This window comes from Arvicanthis niloticus, chromosome 3, assembly GCF_011762505.2.
Source record: "Arvicanthis niloticus isolate mArvNil1 chromosome 3, mArvNil1.pat.X, whole genome shotgun sequence".
Classification (NCBI taxonomy): Eukaryota; Metazoa; Chordata; class Mammalia; order Rodentia; family Muridae; genus Arvicanthis; species Arvicanthis niloticus.
This window is the reverse complement of record NC_047660.1, coordinates 90265989-90284989: the sequence shown is the minus strand read 5'-3', so window position 1 is coordinate 90284989 and position 19001 is coordinate 90265989. Positions and strand designations below refer to the sequence as shown.

General features: G+C 36.1%; 1 protein-coding gene across 7 annotated transcripts in view; it reads left to right on the top strand.

Annotated features, from left to right (window-relative positions):
* Positions 1-16599, top strand: part of Nrg3 (neuregulin 3) — a 1008622-nt gene extending 992023 nt beyond the window's left edge. For 2 of the 7 annotated variants that reach the window (XM_076931501.1, XM_076931499.1), the window contains exons 8-10: positions 3166-3339; positions 8622-8693; positions 8937-16599. In XM_076931501.1, the coding sequence (XP_076787616.1) occupies positions 3166-3339; positions 8622-8693; positions 8937-9444 (754 nt within the window). In that variant the 3' untranslated portion in view covers positions 9445-16599. The remainder of the gene's footprint in view (positions 1-3165; positions 3340-8621; positions 8694-8936) is intronic. The other 5 variants (XM_076931503.1, XM_034499234.2, XM_076931502.1 and 2 more) reach the window with 3 other exon arrangements.
* The last annotated feature ends 2402 nt before the right edge of the window (positions 16600-19001 follow it).

Sequence of the window (19001 nt, the reverse complement as noted above, 5' to 3'; positions counted from 1 at the left end):
TTACTTATTCCCATACATTTGCAGTAGATAGATTCTAGGGTTCCAAGGATTTGACAAAGGAAATAGTTTGGTATCTTCAGCTTAGTAGTGGAATAGTTTGGCATCTGGGTAGATATATTGGGTACTATTGGCAAGTATGTTGTGTTGTGCATTCACAGAATTCCTGTGAAAACAGCCTTTTATTTCACTTGGCCTATGGAAGCTGCATTTATTCCAGAAGTAAAGTCCAAAATTACTAGTCTTTTAAAAGGAAAAAAGTTTTTTTTTTCCAAAACAGTATTTTCCCCAGTTTATTCTAAAATATATTACTGTAGTTATATACTCTGTTGTGTAAAATAGTATAATATTACTCTGTAGTGTATTATGGCAAAAATACTTTAAATTTGTGATTTTTAAGTGGTGACTTCTGCCATTTTGGAAGGACAGCACTCCTGTTACCAGGTACATTTTTTGTCAGTCTCTCACTGACTTTGATCTTGGTTTCTAGAACTCCAAGATTAAATGACGATAACTTTAAAGGACCTTCTAGGTTGTTGTAGTTGATTGTTCTGGATTCAATGACATTGCAGTATCTGATGGATATGTGCTGATAGAGTGGCAAGGGTTGATTTATAAAGTACTTTCAGAACTTGAAATTACAGTTTAATACATCATGGCTTTTGTTTTGTAAAACATGCAAAAGACTAAACAGTTTCATGATTGATAACCTATTTACTGATTTATACTTCTTTCCACATGCTTTATAACTTCCTGAGTGCCCCTGGGTTAGAAGGCTTGAATTGCTGATTGATCAATAGGTCTACAACTGCTTTTGAAGATGGGCCACTACTTCACACTGATAGACCTTGTTTTGACAGTTCAGCAAGCTATGGATAATTAATTTTTAGTTGTGCACTGAAAATATGACTCTCTTGGATACCTTAATATGAAATAAAGCTATTAATACAAAACCGTTATTTCTAACATTTAGTAGAAACTCTACCTGTTGAAAAAATCTTTTGAGGCATGTCATTTTTTGTTACATTGGATTTTGGCAATATAACTAGCTCACAATGGCATCAATATAGGTTATCAACAGTGACAGGTGCCCAGGGCATCCAGTGACACAGAGGAACATTTGCACTGCCAGTTATGGTGTACCAATTCATAGAACCATGTGGTGTTGTGTCCCTCACATGTTCACCTCATATAGGGCATATAGTGTACTTGACCACTTTCTTCTCTGGTATAATCCACAAAAATCTTCGAGGAGGGTGATGCTGACTCTTCCCACCCCTAACCACTCTCAAGTCACTTTTGGTGCAAACCCTTATGCAGCAGGTGAGATTCAGACTTTCCTGTCCTCTGGCTGCTGGCATATTAGAGTGAGGTAAGTGCTGGTGAAGGATGGAAAGACTGGCACAAGATCATAGTCATTCCATCCCCTGCCTCAGTTCTGTCCCACTCTGGTCTTCTGGGACTACAGCGCCTGATACCTGATTTGGTCCTTTCAGTCTCTATTCTGAAAAATGGCCCCTCTCCTTTATATCAATGGCTTCCTATTGTTAATGGCTTGAAGTGCAACAATGTCTTGTGTAGCTTCACCTTGTTTCCTCCCAAGTAATGATCACTGATATGCCATGCCTCTTATAATCTTCTCAATTAGTCCAAGTTAAAGTGGGTTTTATTTCCTCCAAGACTCCGACACAACTGTCATCATGCTTTTGGTAGCAGAGAGACATGAGCAGCTTACTCTAGTGCCAAAGACCTACAGAAGTGGGAAGGAAGGAAACAGAGTCACTGTTAGAGAACTCCTCAAAGATGTTGGCTTAGAGATTGAATGTGATGACCACGTCGTTAAGTATTTTGGGAACTCTACAGCAGATACATAGCTAACAACTAAAATAACATACCATGATTTGGTGCCTGCACAAGATGGAGAAGTTAGTGTCTACCTGCCACCTTAACAGAACTGACAAAATGTTGTTAGCACTCAAGTCTCAACCAATCAAACTCCCAATGAAAATATTTGCAAATATTTGCTGGGTGGGGGGGGGGGTGGACAGGGCATGCCTTTGATATCAGCCATCAGGAGGTAGACACAGGTGGATCTTTGTGAATTCAAGGCCAGTTTCAGGTTAGCCAGAGCAACATAGTAATTCTTTATCTCACAAATTTATTAAATATGTTTTATATTTATAAACTTGGAATAGTTGTAATATTGATGGAAATTGTGAAAAATCCCAAATAGTATAGTAATGTGGTTAAGATTGCATTAGGAGGCTGTCCCCTATGGGTGCACTGTTGAGGTATGAGTATTTTCATCCTGGCCTATAATTGCAGTGATATTTTTAGACAGTGTAAGTGCAGCCTAAGGGTTTTAGCTCACAATATGATCATAGAAGAACCATTTGAACCATATAACCTGACATCCAAGGGAATACTTAGGTTTGAATGCAGGGCAAATCAGTAGAGTGGGGAAGGGAGTTGATTAGGAATATTTCAATTAACTTGGTGATTTATTATAGAAACTAATTCCTTTGAAATAGCCTGTGTATAAGGGCTTACTTTGTTAAGGCCTGGGATCTAGGTTACTTATACTGTTTGCCATTGATGGCCTCTACAATTATTCAATCATTTGAGACGTTTGGATGTATATACCCAATAAAATTGAACCAGGCTCTTTCACTCACATATATAACTAGTTTCTTAAGACTGATGAAAATCTGGGACAGTAAACTGAGGATTTATCATGTATGTGAAAGAAAGAATGCCAATTAAAGTAAGGTCTGTTTATCCTATCTCTAAGAAATGGAAATTTCCCCCCAAATCCCCTCTGGGCTTCCTACATTTGGTTCTCATCACTGCCTAATGAGGGCATTTTTATGCCAATTAGAAAGACAGCTACTGTGGAGTGGGAAATCAGGGTAGAGGGGACTTGGGATCATGAGACTTCCTTAAACCTACTTCCATGTTAGCTAGAAGGCCAGAAACACAAGGAATTTTTTCACAGCACCTCCAACAATAAATGAATTAAGCAACTTCTAATTTTATCTGAGTACATATTTGACACTGACAGCATAGTACTTAAGGATGTGTGGTAGAAATTGAATGTCTGAGACATTTTAGCACTTCTTAGAAATTATTATGATCTGTTTGGTTTGTTGGTTTTGTTTTCCAACCCAGCAGGAGTATTTCTTCTTGCTGCAGCCCAGGACAAAGGAGTGGGATGTTGCATAGGAATACTTTCAGAAGGACACCACCCTCACCCCGAAGTCGACTGGGTGGTATTGTAGGACCAGCATATCAACAACTTGAAGAATCAAGAATTCCAGACCAGGATACCATACCTTGCCAAGGGTAGGTCTTATAGCAAGGGACTTACATGAGAGACTATTAGAAGTTTGACGCTAAGTTAGTATATACCGTTTCAAAAAAAAAAAGAAGAAGAAGATGATGAAGAAGAAGCTTTCTTGGAAGATTAGAAGTATTGAAGTATCCTTTGACCAGTAAGTTAGAAGTTTAATTTTCTGATCAGTAGTATGGACAAAACCCTAAAAATTAACCTTCAACATAAATGAGGTATCTACTTCTACCCAGTAATCTTGAATTGGGGTATTAGGTAAATATTAACAGCAGAATATCACAGAGAAAATTTCAGAACTCAGAGGTCTTCATTATTTATGCTCTGGAGGCATTGAGGCATGGAGGTATTAGGGATTTTGGAAACCATGGCTATTGCAAACAGTACAAAAGCACCATGTTCACTAGGAGGCGCTCAGGGCATAGAGAGTGGACTGAAAGATGGGTTTAATCACAACTAAGCTCTTGGTGTAAGCCACCAAAGTATATATGTGGTAACTTATAATTAAACTTTGATCTCTGTCCCTTACAACTTGTGTCAACTTCAGAAAACTTTGTCATTTGAGCCTAAGCTTCATGTGACCAAAGGCTATTGATCAGATCAAAAAGGAGTATTAAGAAACTTCCTTAAGTTTTTACTTAAGTTTTGTATTCACAGAAAGAATGTTTACCGTAGTGATTCTCATAATGCTACCATTAATTTCAAGAATCTAGATTTACTCTAGGTATTTCCAGAATCAGATTCTAGTTGAATCTAGATGTTAATTTTGTGAAGGAGCCAGACTGGTTTTCTGTGCAGTTTTTTTTTTTTTTTTTTTTTTTTTTTTTTTTTTTTTTTTTTTTTTTTTTTTGAAGGTGATTATTTCAGATTCCTTCTTTTTAGCCTGAGACTGTAGCAGGTAGGATGTCTAGCTCATTACTTTATATTTCTCTTTTCTTCTAGACATGGGATAGATGAACTGTTACCCTGTCGGATTAAGTTTCACATGGGTTTTTTATAAAGAAAGATTTCTAGGAGAAAGGATACAAGGAGACAAGAAAGCTAAGTAGTCAAAAGTGTGTAATGAAACAGAAGACGTGGTTGGCATTTTGCTTGACCTTACCTGTGAAAAGGGGGTTTCATTTATCCCATACCAATACTGACCCTCTTTCATAGGACTGCATACACGTACGCAGCTGTCTTTCCCTATGGTGAATATTAGAATGGATGTTTAGAAAACACATCTTGTACTGTAATTTTTTTTCCTCTTGGTGACTACTCTGGCTCTCACCCACCATGTTCCTGATGTAAGGATGCTCAGAGCCTGAGGCAGGTTGTAGTTTGTGTCACAAATTCATAGACCTTGCAGGAGCTCAGGGTTTTCATTTTCTGCCTTGTCTTTTCCCTCCTGGACCAACATGGTTGTAACTTTGTGTTGGCTCAGTCACTACTGGCTTGGCAGTAGTCTCTGTAGCTGACTGACCACATGCTTTTTCTCTGTGTCATATGTACCCAGTGCTGTTAAATGTTGACTCTGTAAGTCACTCTGGCTTCAGCCCAGTAAGTCTTAGGAAGCAATCTCATTGTCAGTTCTTAAAAACAGCTATTTTCCACTCCTGTGGGACTGACTCTCTCCTGGGATGGGAAATGAGGTTGGTAATAGAATTTCCTAGCTAACATTCTTCAAATCTGCCTTAAGCCTGAAAGGGGAGTAAATGAATTTGTAAGAGCCATCAGCCATCTGGTCCTGTTCACCAAGCATGTGGTTGTTGTCTGCTAAACAGGCCTCATGTATGTGACTTCTCTCTTGGGTTGGAAATTGTGCCGAGCTTGAATCCATTGCTATTCTAGCACAGCAACTCTTAGAATGGGGTAGAAGTAGGCGGAGGATCCTTTTCTCTGACCGGAGCCAGCCCAGGTAATAATGCCCAAAACATTGGACTACTGCATGCTAAATCAATTAACTGGCAGGTTACAGGATAATAATAAGAACGAATAGGTTCAGAAAAGTCAGATTAACATCCTCAAAGTAGTCATGATCCAAATCATACTTCGGTCCCACACCATCTAGAAACTGGATGCACCTTACTTTTGATATTCATTGCAGCTGTTTTTGGTGAATGCAGTGAGGATAGGAAAGTTTAAATGACCATTTCAGAGTGGCACTGTGGATTTCTTATGGTGTCCCATAAGAAAAGGTGAGATTGTGTCTTAGCTTTCCGACCAAGTCAACTACACAACCAGGAAACGGATGTACTGAAAATACTCCAGTGGCTGATGATGTAAGATGGAATAGCTCATTGTAGGACTGGTAGTTCTTTTCACTACTGCCTCAAAGATTGTGTCTTTGGAGTCAATTAGCTAAGTGGTAGTGATGCATGTTTTTAATCCTAGTATTCAGAAGACAGAAGCAGGTACATCTCTGAGTTTGAGGCTAGCTTGGTCTACAGAGTAAATTCCAGGACAGCAAAGGCTACACAAAGAAACCCTGTATCAAACAAAACAAACAAACAAACAAACACCAAAACAACAACAAAAGCAACAACAAAAGAGTCAACTAGAGAAAGAAGTCTGTGGCCTGACCCATGGCTCACAACAAATTAAACAGACACTAACAATTACAACCTTTCTTTGCTCACATAGCCAAAGGGAAAAACATAATTGTGGCTTCTGATTTTTGTTTTTCTTGAGGGGTGACAGGGAGTGTAGTTCAAACTAATATTAGCAGTCAGTGAATGATTTTACTGTCAAACCATTCAAGAGTTGTTGAGATTCCAGGGAAGCAGAATTCTGTCTGAATAGCTTCTATGTCATAATTCTATCTAGAAATTTAGATTCCATTTAAGCATTTACTGAAATATCAAAGTTGAGACCCCTCAGGGCAACTCCAGAAAGGAACTGCTGGTCACCCTGGTGCAATAATATAGCACAAGAATATGTCACAAAGTTGTTTAAGTTAAACTTACACCATCACCATCCTCCAAGTCCTCAAATAGTATGAGAGATTATATTTTTGTTTTGTTGTGGTATTCAACCCAGGCCTGTATCTCACAAAGATTGAACTTCCACTGTTGTCTATCACCAGTCTCTGTATGTTTTCAGAATTTGGAGAGGGCCTGGAGAGATGGCTCAGTGGTTAAGAGCACTGGTTGCTCTTCCAGAGGCCCTGAGTTTAATTCCCAGCAACCACATGGTGGCTCACCACCATCCACAATGGGATCTGATGCCCTCTTCTGGTGTCTCTGAAGACAGTGACAGTGTACTTGCACATATAAAACAAACAAATCAAAAAAAAAAAAAAAAAAAAAAAGCTTGGAAAGATGGCTCAGCAGTTAAGGGCACTGACTGTGTGGAGGAACACCTTCATAGAAGCAGGGGAGTGGGGATGGGATAGGGGGTTTTGGAGCCAGGGTGGGGAGCCGGGAAAGGGGACAACGTTTGAAATGTAAATAAAGAAAATATCCAATAAAAAAGAATCTGGAGAATTCAAACAAGCCTACCATTATCTGAGAGTCTAAATCATATAATGACATTGGTGTTTGCAATCATGTTGTACTCAGACTTAAATCAACCTTGGATAACTGTCACTCTTTAAAACCCACCTTCACACTATAACTAGAGTTTAGATTTCCTTTACTGCCATGTATGTGTCCAGTAGCTGGTTCTGGAAAAGACCCAGGGGAGTTAACTTCAAATCTTCTTTTCCATCTAAGTCCTTAATTCAAAATCAGGTTGAATAGGTGAATATTTGAAGTTTGGCACTAATTGTTTTTGTTGATTAATCATGTCACATTGGTGAGTCACTATGGCAGTTATTAGATTCTACCTATAGTTCTATCCCAGTGACATTGATGTAGATACAGTATTATTACAGCCACATTTCTTAGCTCTCTTCCATATGTAAATACATAAAAGGCATATTTTCAGTATATTCATATATTCTGGAGGCTTGCTCCTCTCTTCTTATCAAGATGGCTCATGGACTAGACCTTTATAGTCTGATTTTCTGTCATACACGGCACAGGGATAAGATTCCACAAGGAATTTTCTTATGCATGGCTATATACAATCAAGCATCCCAAAAGATTTTATAGTCTGGTTTACCTTAGGATGTCCCTTCATTTACTGGTTCTAAATTTTATGGTGACAGTTTTAATAGTGACAGAAGGATAATTACAGAATCTTCCTTTTGTCACTTATGTAAAGGTACAGCTTGGGACAGGTCATATGAATGCCTTTAGAATTATCTATTCATTTATCACATACGAATAATAAACTAAAACAGTGTTTTGCATGACATAATTGCAACTGAAAGTGCTTTTTCAAGTAACTATGTAAATGTTAACTGTTATATCTAATATTAGTTAATGCACTATAAAAGACTCCTTTCCTTGGAGATATATTCATTCATTGTGTGTTCATTAGATCAAGAATTATTGGTGACCAACTCTATTGTACATACACTAAGAAATGACATAATTACTACTAACCCCTCTTTACTAATTCTGATGAAATCTCTTCCATTGTGACCTCACAGTAGCAACTTCTTTGTAGCTATTAATATATTTCATTGCAACTACTCTTCACATGTACAGAAATAATTATTTACATTACAATATAAGCCAAGAAAATTAAATCTATTCCATAGAAATTAGTTGTTTAGCATATGCTTACATGTTAACTTTAGTATTTGGGAATTACTAGAAATAGAATCAAATCTACCATACATGGCTCACTCCCAAAGCTTTTTCCATGAAGGCTGATATACATGTTTCCTTCCTGGCATGGGAAAGATCAAAGGAAGAAAGTCAGCAGCCCTGAGCAGTTCAAAACTCAGATTCTGGAATCCTTAAATTATGTGGATTTGCACACTGGTGTTTGTGATAAGCCATTGCTGTACACCAGTATCTTCTTTCACTGTTGGGACACCAAAAATAGTACCAGGTTGGGAGGATGCTTCATGTTCCCACTAGAGAGGTGGGGGTGGGGAGTGGATGTTCCTGTGTTTGCCCTCTGGTTCAGCAATGGGCCAGCAAGGCAGTTCTTATAGAGCAAAATGTCCACAACTGTCAGAGTCATATCCCATGTGTAAAGCAGAAGCTTTGATGACTGCAATACCTTGATGGTCAAAAATGAGCTTCCTGATGACCCCCTAATGATGGTAACCTCATGATTCTACGAGACAAACCCAGGGTTAAGAGGGTGGCTAACCTATGAGTGAAGTGATGGTCGTGTCCTGTTTGTCACGATGGAAAAGGCCACGCTGATGTGCTCAACACCCATTTACTTTGTATTCTAGGATAGAGGTCAGGAAGACTATATCCCACCTGCCTATACAGCTGTGGTGTGTTGAAAGACCCCTGGATTTAAAGTAAGAAGATCTGGGTTTGAGTCTCAGTCTGTCCCTTATTTTTCTGTGTGACCTTGAGCAAGTCACTTCACTGATCTGAATTTCAAGTTACTGTCCGTGGGAGCCTAGTATCCGTCTAATGGGGTTGCTGTGAGAAGTCAGTGAGATGGTGCATGTGGAAAGTGCTCTTTGGATGGTATGGTTCTCAGAGGCACAGTGGGAGCTGCCATATGACTTTGCTCCTTTTTTTTTTTTTTTTTTCAGGTATGTGTCCAATGGCTTAAGATCCCAACAAAATGCATCAATAAATATGCAACTGCCTTCAAGAGAAACAAACCCCTATTTTAATAGCTTGGATCAAAAGGACCTGGTGGGTTATTTATCCCCAAGGGCCAATTCTGTGCCCATCATCCCGTCAGTGGGTCTAGAAGAAACCTGCATGCAAATGCCAGGGATTTCTGACGTCAAAAGCATTAAATGGTGCAAAAACTCTTACTCTGCTGACATTGTCAATGCGAGTATTCCAGTCAGTGATTGTCTTCTAGAAGAACAACAGGAAGTGAAAATATTACTAGAGACTGTGCAGGAACAGATCCGGATTCTGACTGATGCCAGACGGTCAGAAGACTACGAACTGGCCAGCATGGAAACTGAGGACAGTGCGAGCGAAAACACAGCCTTTCTCCCCCTGAGTCCCACGGCCAAATCAGAACGAGAGGCACAATTTGTCTTAAGAAATGAAATACAAAGAGACTCTGTGCTAACCAAGTGACTCCGAGACGTAGGAATCTGTGCATTCTATGCTTTGCTCAACCGGAAGGAGAGGAAATTAAATACAAATTATTTATATGCATTAATTTAAGAGCATCTACTTAGAAGAAACCAAATAGTCTGCTGCCCTCATATCATAGTGTTTTTTAACAAAATATTTTTTTAAAGGGAAAGAAGCATTTCAGGAGGGATAAAGCTTACCACTAAAGCTTTAGGGGAGAATTCTGAATCCAATTTCAGTTAGTCCTTACACTGTCCTCTTTGGCTCTTGGAAGATTTGGCTAATTGCAACCTTTGGTCCCATAGTACCAGTATCTATATGGAACAGAAACTGGTGTCCTCCTAGCTTCAAAGAGATAAAGTTTATTCCAAGGACAGGTGTGCCAGTGAGGCAGATAGCCCTGGCCATTTGGCTCTTGAGTTCCAGCCCCTAAATTTCTATTCATCAATGCTCTCTCTACAGGTTATGTTATGTCGAGGAGGAAAGTAGTGCTTTGTATTTGATTTTCAAAGAATAGCAGGAAAACATGAACAGGAGGGAAGACAGAAAATAGGAGGAGCCTGGGCAAAATTAACTACTCTCATGTGCCATCTTTCTCTGTAATTTGAAAGCACAGAACCTCAGAGGGAGGTGTTAAATTATTATAGGAAAAGAGACAAAATGACAGCGTTGTATTACTAAACTTATGCTAATAGAAATGTTTTTCTTGGAGAGTGATTAGAAGCTCTGAAAGGGCACCTGTGTGTGTGTGTGTGTGTGTGTGTGTGTGTGTGTGTGTGTGTGCCTGTGTGCACAGGTGTGAGGGTGCAAGTGTGGGCTTGCTCACCCAAGCACATACGCTGGATGCACATGTATCCCCTGTATGTATGTGTGTGCATGTGTGTGTGTATATTAAAGCTTGCTAAAATTTGTTCTGAAACATCAGGGAAACTAAAATTCAGAAGAGATTTCCCCTTTAAGATCTTTTCACTTTAAATTTTCCATTAAATGTAAATTTGGTTAGCGAGTTCTTGAACCAAGGTAACTTGCATGGTGGGGTCTTATAAAACTCTTGACAATGTCTAGACCATTTTCTGATGTGAATACTATTGAAAAGGACAGCCTTTGGCTTGTTGATATCAGCATCACAAAGCAAATTAATGGAGGATGTGTTTATTTTGAATCATTTATTTAAATTACTGTCACAAGCCAATCATCAAATTGACAGTTGACTATTTTATTTCTCGTCATCCTCATTGCTAATTTACAGCAAGTCTGCTCTGTGGAGACAGAGGCATTGGCTTTCTGTTGTTAATGTACAAGGAATAAATTGTTGAAAACCACAATTCCCAGACGATTCAGTTCACAAGCAATGCCCCCAAACAACAAATTGTGTTGTATGTTCATTTGGAATAAAGCAATATTTTTACCACTGCTAAGGTGAACTGAAAACCTCTCCTGAAGATGTGTCTGTTTATTTTCCCTAATTTCATGGGGCATTCAAGGAAACTAGTGTTCACATACCCAGTCTTTATCCAATTATTGGTGGTGTTGTTATGTTTACACTGTTTAAAATAAAAAGGCACAGTATTTGAAAGTATGTAAAAGATTGCTTTTACTGTAGTTTGGGGAGAGCTTTTTAAAATTTCATTGGTTTCTGTCTCAAGCAGAGAAAACAGGCAATTCTTTCTTGAGGTAAGTTTTATTTGTGTTAAATATTGCAAATTATCTGTAAACATTCATTGATATCAGACAGAATGTCATCTAGGAAATAGAAAGAACATTAACTAACTGATCAAAAGGGTTTAATAGGAAACTGAGATCTAGGGTGTTGAAAAGACATTGATATAAACCTACATTGTATCTGACAAAGGTGTGTAGGGTCATCTGTAACAATTAGAGTTTGGTTGCTTTAAGTAGGGCAGCAAGATTGTTAGCATTTTCAAACATTGTAAATTTTAATATATTCTTGCTCAACTCAGTTTCACTTGAAAACATTTTCTATTTGTGAATATCTTAGAAAATTTTTGTAGGTCTATAAAATCCTGAAAGTTGAGCATCTTCTGGACCATTATGTTGTTATTTATCCTAAGTATCAAATAAGTGAGGCCACACTGCAGTGTTGAAATCAACCTTGTTGGATTTGGGGGGAGGGGGGGTATTTGGTTTTTGTTTTTGTTTCCTTTGTTTGTTCTTTCATTTTTTTTTTGTTTTGTCCTTGAAATGTTAAGTATCATTTATCTAAAGATTCCATTCATCTAACTAGGAGAATAGGTACTCTGAGGAAGTGAAGTTATTTTACAAAAAGAAAAAACAAACAAACAAACAAACAAAAAAAACCAAAAAACAAAAACACAGTAAGACCAATATAACTTAAGTCCCAATATAACATCTTACTTTAATAAAGACTGTATAGCATATGATTATCCTACAAGCCTTTCCCCCACATTCTGAAAATAACAAGTGTCAGGCAAATTCAATGGCCATGTTATGCAAAATTGGTTATTGGTATTTTCTGAACACTCAAGACAAAATCCTCTACAGAAATAGCTATTTGTGGCAGTTACAGTGGCATTTGTTTCCTCTTGAAACAGGAAGCAATCTTGCAAAGTGTCTAAGCTCAAAAGGCACATCTAAGGTCACCAGCTAACAGGGGCACTTGCAGGAAGCACTGAGACTTTCTACATAAACCTGATCTGGCAAATACCTGAGCTATCATTGCCTTGTTCCTTAAGCTCGTGTTCTTACTAGGTAGGGCATGGTAATCTCTACACCATACCTTTGAATTTGCTTCATAGCTCTCATTTTTACTGTGGGAACAGATATTTGCAGTTAAATAAGCAACATATACACCATCAACTAGAGACTGAATATCACCCATTATATTTTTGCTTTGAGTCATTTTTCTGGTATATGTTTTTTATATAACAAAATATTTTAAATTACTGGTAGCTATTGTGGAATGCTCTTGTTGACCAATCAATGTTACTAGGGTAGAGTAGAAATTATGCTGGAGAGTTAGCCTCTGGTTTCTCTCTTCTTATGTATATTAAACACTCTCATTCAGATGCTACTGCAGTATCTAACTTGCTGTGAATTAAGGTAAATTTATCACATATCCAGCTTCTCACATTATTTCTAAGTAACAATAGAGGAGGCATAGAATCCACTGCTCTTGGGTCTTCACACAGTAGTTAGAAAACATGCTGACCAAAAAGAGAAAAAGGACCATACAGATATCAGAATACTCCCTGAGACATGAAGTGAATAGCTACAATTTTAGAAAGATTCTGGTGGCCAAAGGCGAGGCTGCCATTAACCAGGTCTCCACTAAAATACATTCAACACTTACAACCACTACCCATGACTCATCTTGCCATATGGTGCTATAGAAAATAACAACTCTTTAATGTGTGTGTGGTAGGGGTGGGGTGATCTCTGATTCAAGCCGTACCTGAGATTAAGTGCTAAGAAACCTGTCTCAAATAAATGAGTATATGGTATACCTAGGAACACAGCAGGTGGGGAGGGATTTTTATTTGACATTTTGGTATCTGGGAAACATTTTATATGTAAAGAATACTTTTTATTATTATCCAATTGTATAGCTTCAGTACAGTGTTTTCAACAGATAGCATGTCTGTGCTGTTTGTATCTTGTCTTCAGAAATTCAGTCCTCATTCCATGCAAGACTAGCCTAAAGATTTTAGGCTGTTCTCAATTTTATTAACACTCAGTTTGTCTTGGGAAATGAAGCTTTCAATAAGCTTTATCTCTTCTTTTTTTCATTCTTTCCCTTTTAAAGAAATACTGAGGGTAAAGGAAGGACATTCCCTCTCTTTGATCGACATCATTTGTTTTCACTCTCTGTTCTTACTGGGGCTATGTCCACAATATAAATATCAAACTCGGGTGATTATATGGGTATCTTGATCTTTTCTTCATTTGAAGAACACCAAATGGTTACCTTATGGAATGCCACGAAACCATCAAGGCCTGACAAATGGCAATCGTTCATTAGACAACCATGTTCAGTTCATTCTCCTTAGCCAAACTGAAATATTTTTGAATTAGAAATTTCACAAAATTCAATAATAAAATATGTTACATTTTCTCTTAATTTAAAATTAAATGATGGGTGTAAATGATTACTGTCTCTATTTGTATAATTGTCTCAAATGCTATTTTAAAAAAATTAAATATATTTTAACAATGCCTTTGACCTATGGTAACACTGAACACTAGTAAGGGCAGAATGTTTGGGGAGAGCAAGGCACTCTATGCACTAATGTCAGACACCCAGGTGAAATCAGTGACAGAATGACCATTCAAACTTAGGAAAATAGAGAGCAGGCTTCTTGCCCTTTGATAATTGTTTGTCATAAATACCTGTATTGATTGCATGCATGTTGTTGCCAAAGAAAGGACTGTATGAAAAGAAACAATCTGGGTTTACTGAAAATGAATTAGACATATATCTCTGTCAAAGTTTCTAACTTGCAGATAAGAATGGTCTCTTGACCTCATCAGTTATATAAGGTATATGATGATGTATTTCATCTTTTTGTTCAGTCAAACATCTTGTTCTCCAGTTGTTTTTTTCAGATTTCATATGCTCACTCAGTACTACTCTTTATGTATAGTCCATGCCTACAGAGCTATCTCACAAAGTCTTACAAAAGTCCTAACCTAGGTATCAATCAATAAGATTGGCATGTGTAACAGCACATACCATGGATTAATAGTGTTGTTACGATGGTTATACTGAGGGCAAATTTACCAAGGTCAGGTGATGAAGAAGGGATGGCCAAGAAACACATAATTCTGAAGCCTGAGGACCACAGGTCAAACTTTGTTTCACATCTGTCTTAAATGAAATGTGAGAGTTTTTCAATAACAGAGCAAAGCCTCCCCACACCAGGCAGGAGACCATGATTGTGTCCCTCACTTACAGAAGTACTAGACAGATACATTTGTTATAAAAAGTAAAACATATATATTGATACTTTTAAGAATTTGCATCTCATGATTTTTGTTTGTTTTGAACAAAGAGTACTGCCATGTCGTACAGGATGTCCGTGAATATACAATCTTCTGTCTCAGCATACTAGATTTACTATACCTGGTACAACTCAAACTTTTTAAAATAAATTCTCAAAAACTGAATAAATTCTTAATTGACACTTTTACATTAAGGTTCAAATAATGCTAACGCTGAGGGCACCAAAAAGCAATGTGTACATAATGGGTTATGTTCACAATTGTTGTTTTGACAAAACAGTACCAATATGCTTTTTCAGTATTGTCCAGACTAGCACCGACTCTTCTATTTATAATTTGTTTTGGTCAAGATCCCATAAAGTCTAAATTTTTCCATATTCAATAAAACAATGTTAAATGTTAAAATATTTGACTCAAAGACGTAAAATTCCATTGGTGTCATGATTTCAAATTATAAGGATTCTATGCAGTAATTTTATGAAATCAAACTAGGGAGTAATCCACATTCTTTGAACTTGATTTTGATATACTTAGAGGGCTGATGAACTACTGAGAAAACCACAATATATTCCACATCGATGATATATACTTTTTAAAGTAAACAAATGAAAGAACTTAAAAACTACATGCACACAGAGTACTAAGCTGTGAAATATCAACCCCATGGAAGGCCTTCGATCCAATATCTCTCACTAAGAAATGCATACAGCAATGTGTTCTGGTTTATTCTGACTTTTATCCTTCAACACCTGCTGTTGAAGGATATCTTGTCAATAAAAGTCTAGAGGGGAGATACATTTGTTCAAACAGAGACAAATGGGAGAACTTAAATTTTCTTCCTATAAATTGCTGTGTCTTCATATGCAGCTATTGCATATATACAATGACAGTTAGAAGGAAATGTTTTGCCTCATATTTTTCACAACTATCCAGTTGTGAATATCTATTCTGCTGAATATTAGAAAATAAAACATGAATTTTATAATCAGTTAGCATTGTGACTTCAGCAGATACATTTATATCTGGTGGCAGACCCTGGCCACCACCACCACATATGTGAGTGCCTTGGGAGCCTTTGACACATCTAGAAATTCAGAATCATTTATGTTGTGGTCTTGTTTTTCTTTATTAAATGGTAACTTTCATGTAAGAGACCAATGCAACTTATTCATTTTTATTGGTTTAGTGAGAGATAAGCTAGGAACCTTTTAAATGTACAAGGAGAAAAAGGTTCTCCACTTTAGCCTAGGCTTGTTGGTCTTTTGTATATTGTTAACAAACATTCCCAGCTTGGAATTATTCTTTATGTTAGTTTTTTACATGTTCATGAAGTGAATTCAGGATCATCAATTTAAATAAAAAGAAGGAAAGTGTGCAAAACCAAAAGACTCTTCTTTAAACATTAAATTGTAAAGAATTACTAGCAAATTATGTTCATAAAGGACTGAGATAAAAATACTTGCTTCCTAAAACTCAAAAGTTACAAGCAGAAGTAAATGTCAAGCAAAAATATTTATGTGTGCTCATAACAGTTCTCATAAGAAAGTGAATTTTTTTAAAAGTATCTCTTTTCTGAAATCTACACTTCATCCTATAAACCATTTCACCTTTATAGAATTATTAACAAAATACTATTTATACCCATCAAATATGTATTTATTCTAAAGTGTTCATTGGAATACCTTTTACAATTTGACACAGAATGAATGATATCCTGTACTTACTTCTTCACATAGTTCTATTTTTTCATATTATTTTTACTGCATTGTTATTTTCTCACTGACAGCTTGCATATTTTAAGCTAAACATATAAGAAGCTACCAAACATGGAATGACACAGACATTTCTTTAAAACTAAACTATATGATGTAAACCAAACTTATGGTCTTGGGTCCAATCTAAGTAGCTAAAAAGCATTTTACAGCCAGAGAACTGTTGTGGCACTCTTTGGTGTAATTGTGGGAAGGCTGTCCAGTTTATTTCACATAAAAAAAAAAAAGTGAGAGGAATAAGCACCATTGGAAATCTTCTGTTTACCAAAAGTAAAAGACAATTACCCAGAACCCTAAATATTTTCACACAAGATGATTTAAAGAATGATGTTTCTCTCGCATTCATTTTATGTTGTTCTTTTAAAATTAATGTCACTGAAAGTGTGAAGCATAATAAATTAATCCGCCATTCATTCAAATATACTACAGCTATAACTTTATGTGTCTTTTCATGACTTTTTCCTACATGTTTATATTTTATAATACTATTATCTTACTCTTTGTGTAATAATTTAAACAGTGTCATACTGTCCAATGGCAAGATGTTTTTTTTGCAAACATTGAATTTAGCAGTGATGCAAATTACAGTTTATAGACATATTATTATTATTTCATATTCAAATTGTTGTAATTCCTTTACTACTGTTAAGTAACCTACATTTGATACTATGATGCACACTAATTTTTCTTTCTCTTGGATGGAGACAGCAGGTTCATAAATGAGTTTCAGAGGATCTGTAAATACTTGAAATAGTAAGTAATGCCTTTCCTCGAGTTAAAATATGCAATTTTTAAGATGGGAGCTAGAGGTGTAAAAGTAGACGTAACATAAAGTATTTTTAAAAATTGATGAATCCAAGCAGTTAAAAACAACCTATTTCATTTCCTGATTATACACATTGTAAGAAATGGTATGCCTGGGTCACCAGGCATGACAGAAAAATTCATTTTTCATTGTTCAGCTGCCTTTATAGAAGTGGCCAAGATAGAATCTTAGTATCACTTGGGCTTTGACTTTTTTCTTTTTTTTTTTGTATATACTTGACTTGAGCTGAAATGAAATCTAAATGTTAAAAATAATTTTAATTTTTATTACAAACAAGTTCTGTTTTATATATAAAATTTGAGAAAATTTCAAATTACTATCAGAAGATAATCACTATTGATATCTGACTACATTTAATTTTACTTTTAAATGAAACAAATACACAATGTCAGAAAATTGGAGTCATGTAGTATTTAAAACATTATGTCCTGCTTCATTAACTCTAGATACAATCTATGACTATTTATTGGAAATAATCCTCACATGTGTAATTGATACACAAGCCATCATATAGATGAAGGGCTGTATAACATGTTTCATATGTAATTCAATTGTTTAAATGTTTATCACCTTGACTTATGCCTATATTTATTATTACATGAATGTTAATAATGAATAATCTTTCTTTGGCATTAGAATAGATACTACACAAATCTTTTAAGATAGGTATTTTTGTTTTGAGCTATCACTGCTAGATTTTGATTAATGATATTTTAAAGATGTAAGAGAAAGCTTCGTAGAGTTGAGTGAAGTCATGCCTCCCAATCTTCATGGCAATTAAGTAGTAGTACAGAAGACAAATAAGGAGAAAATAATTATTTTAAAATACTATTAATTTTGAGACCACGTACAAAAATTACTATAAAAGAAAACAATTATTAAGAATTGAGAAAAATATAAGAATTTAAATATTTTACATATATTCATTTATTTGATATTCATAATCTCTATGAAATCAACTTTCACATCATTTGAAGATAGTGAGTCCAGGACAGAGAGGTAAAGAAACTTATACACCAATATACAGAATAGATGAAAAATTTAAGAGGTTGTGTTTCAACTTATAGTTCATGCATCCTGACAACTTTATTTCACCATTTTCTTTAATAAAAATTTTCAGATAGTAAGACCTTAAAAATCTAATACAGGGTAAAATATTCTAGACTAGTCAAGGATGAACCTGGTCTTAATTCTTTAAAACCACAGATTGTCTATAATAAGTGTGCGGGATAAAGGACGATGGAAGAACTAATTAACAGGAACAGATATACCCCAATTTTCTGGGTTATCTAAATTTCTCTATGCCTGAGACAGTCACTGGATAATTGAATATCACCATCTTATCCAGTGTTTCATAAAGGACACATAAAAGATCATGTGACAGTCATAAGCACAGCTACAAAAATTACTGTTGCCATCAGAGGATGGCGAAAACATGACATGACTCAATGTTGTATGGTAACATTTACCCATTCACTTCAAAAGACTAAATTGTCCAAATATGATTATGAACTTATATTTATCTGCCACCAATCCAAGATGGAAAATATGTTAAAATGTGTGTTTAGTAGAAGAAATGACCAAGATTCATTTCACCTCTCTTGCACTAAATACAAATTCTTGAGAATAGTCACACAAAGCAGAGATCATATCCTACTTAATTAGGACCAACGTGCAACCATTTATGCACACAAAGAGTGACAATTCCCCCTAACACACCAATTTCCTGACTCATTTCTAACTGCAATTTCCACTGTATATGCTGCTATAACAATGTAAAAAAAAAAAGTTATGGTCAGTAATTCCATAGAAGGCAGAAGTTAAGGACTGATAGGAAGAAATGGAATAAATAGGTGAGAGACAGAAAATGGGCAAACTTTAAAAAAAGGATTTTCAAAAGTGGAATTAAAATTGTACACATTAAATGTAGAATTTTCATTGTAAAAATGTTCTAGTGTGATTAAAGTTAAAAATCAGAA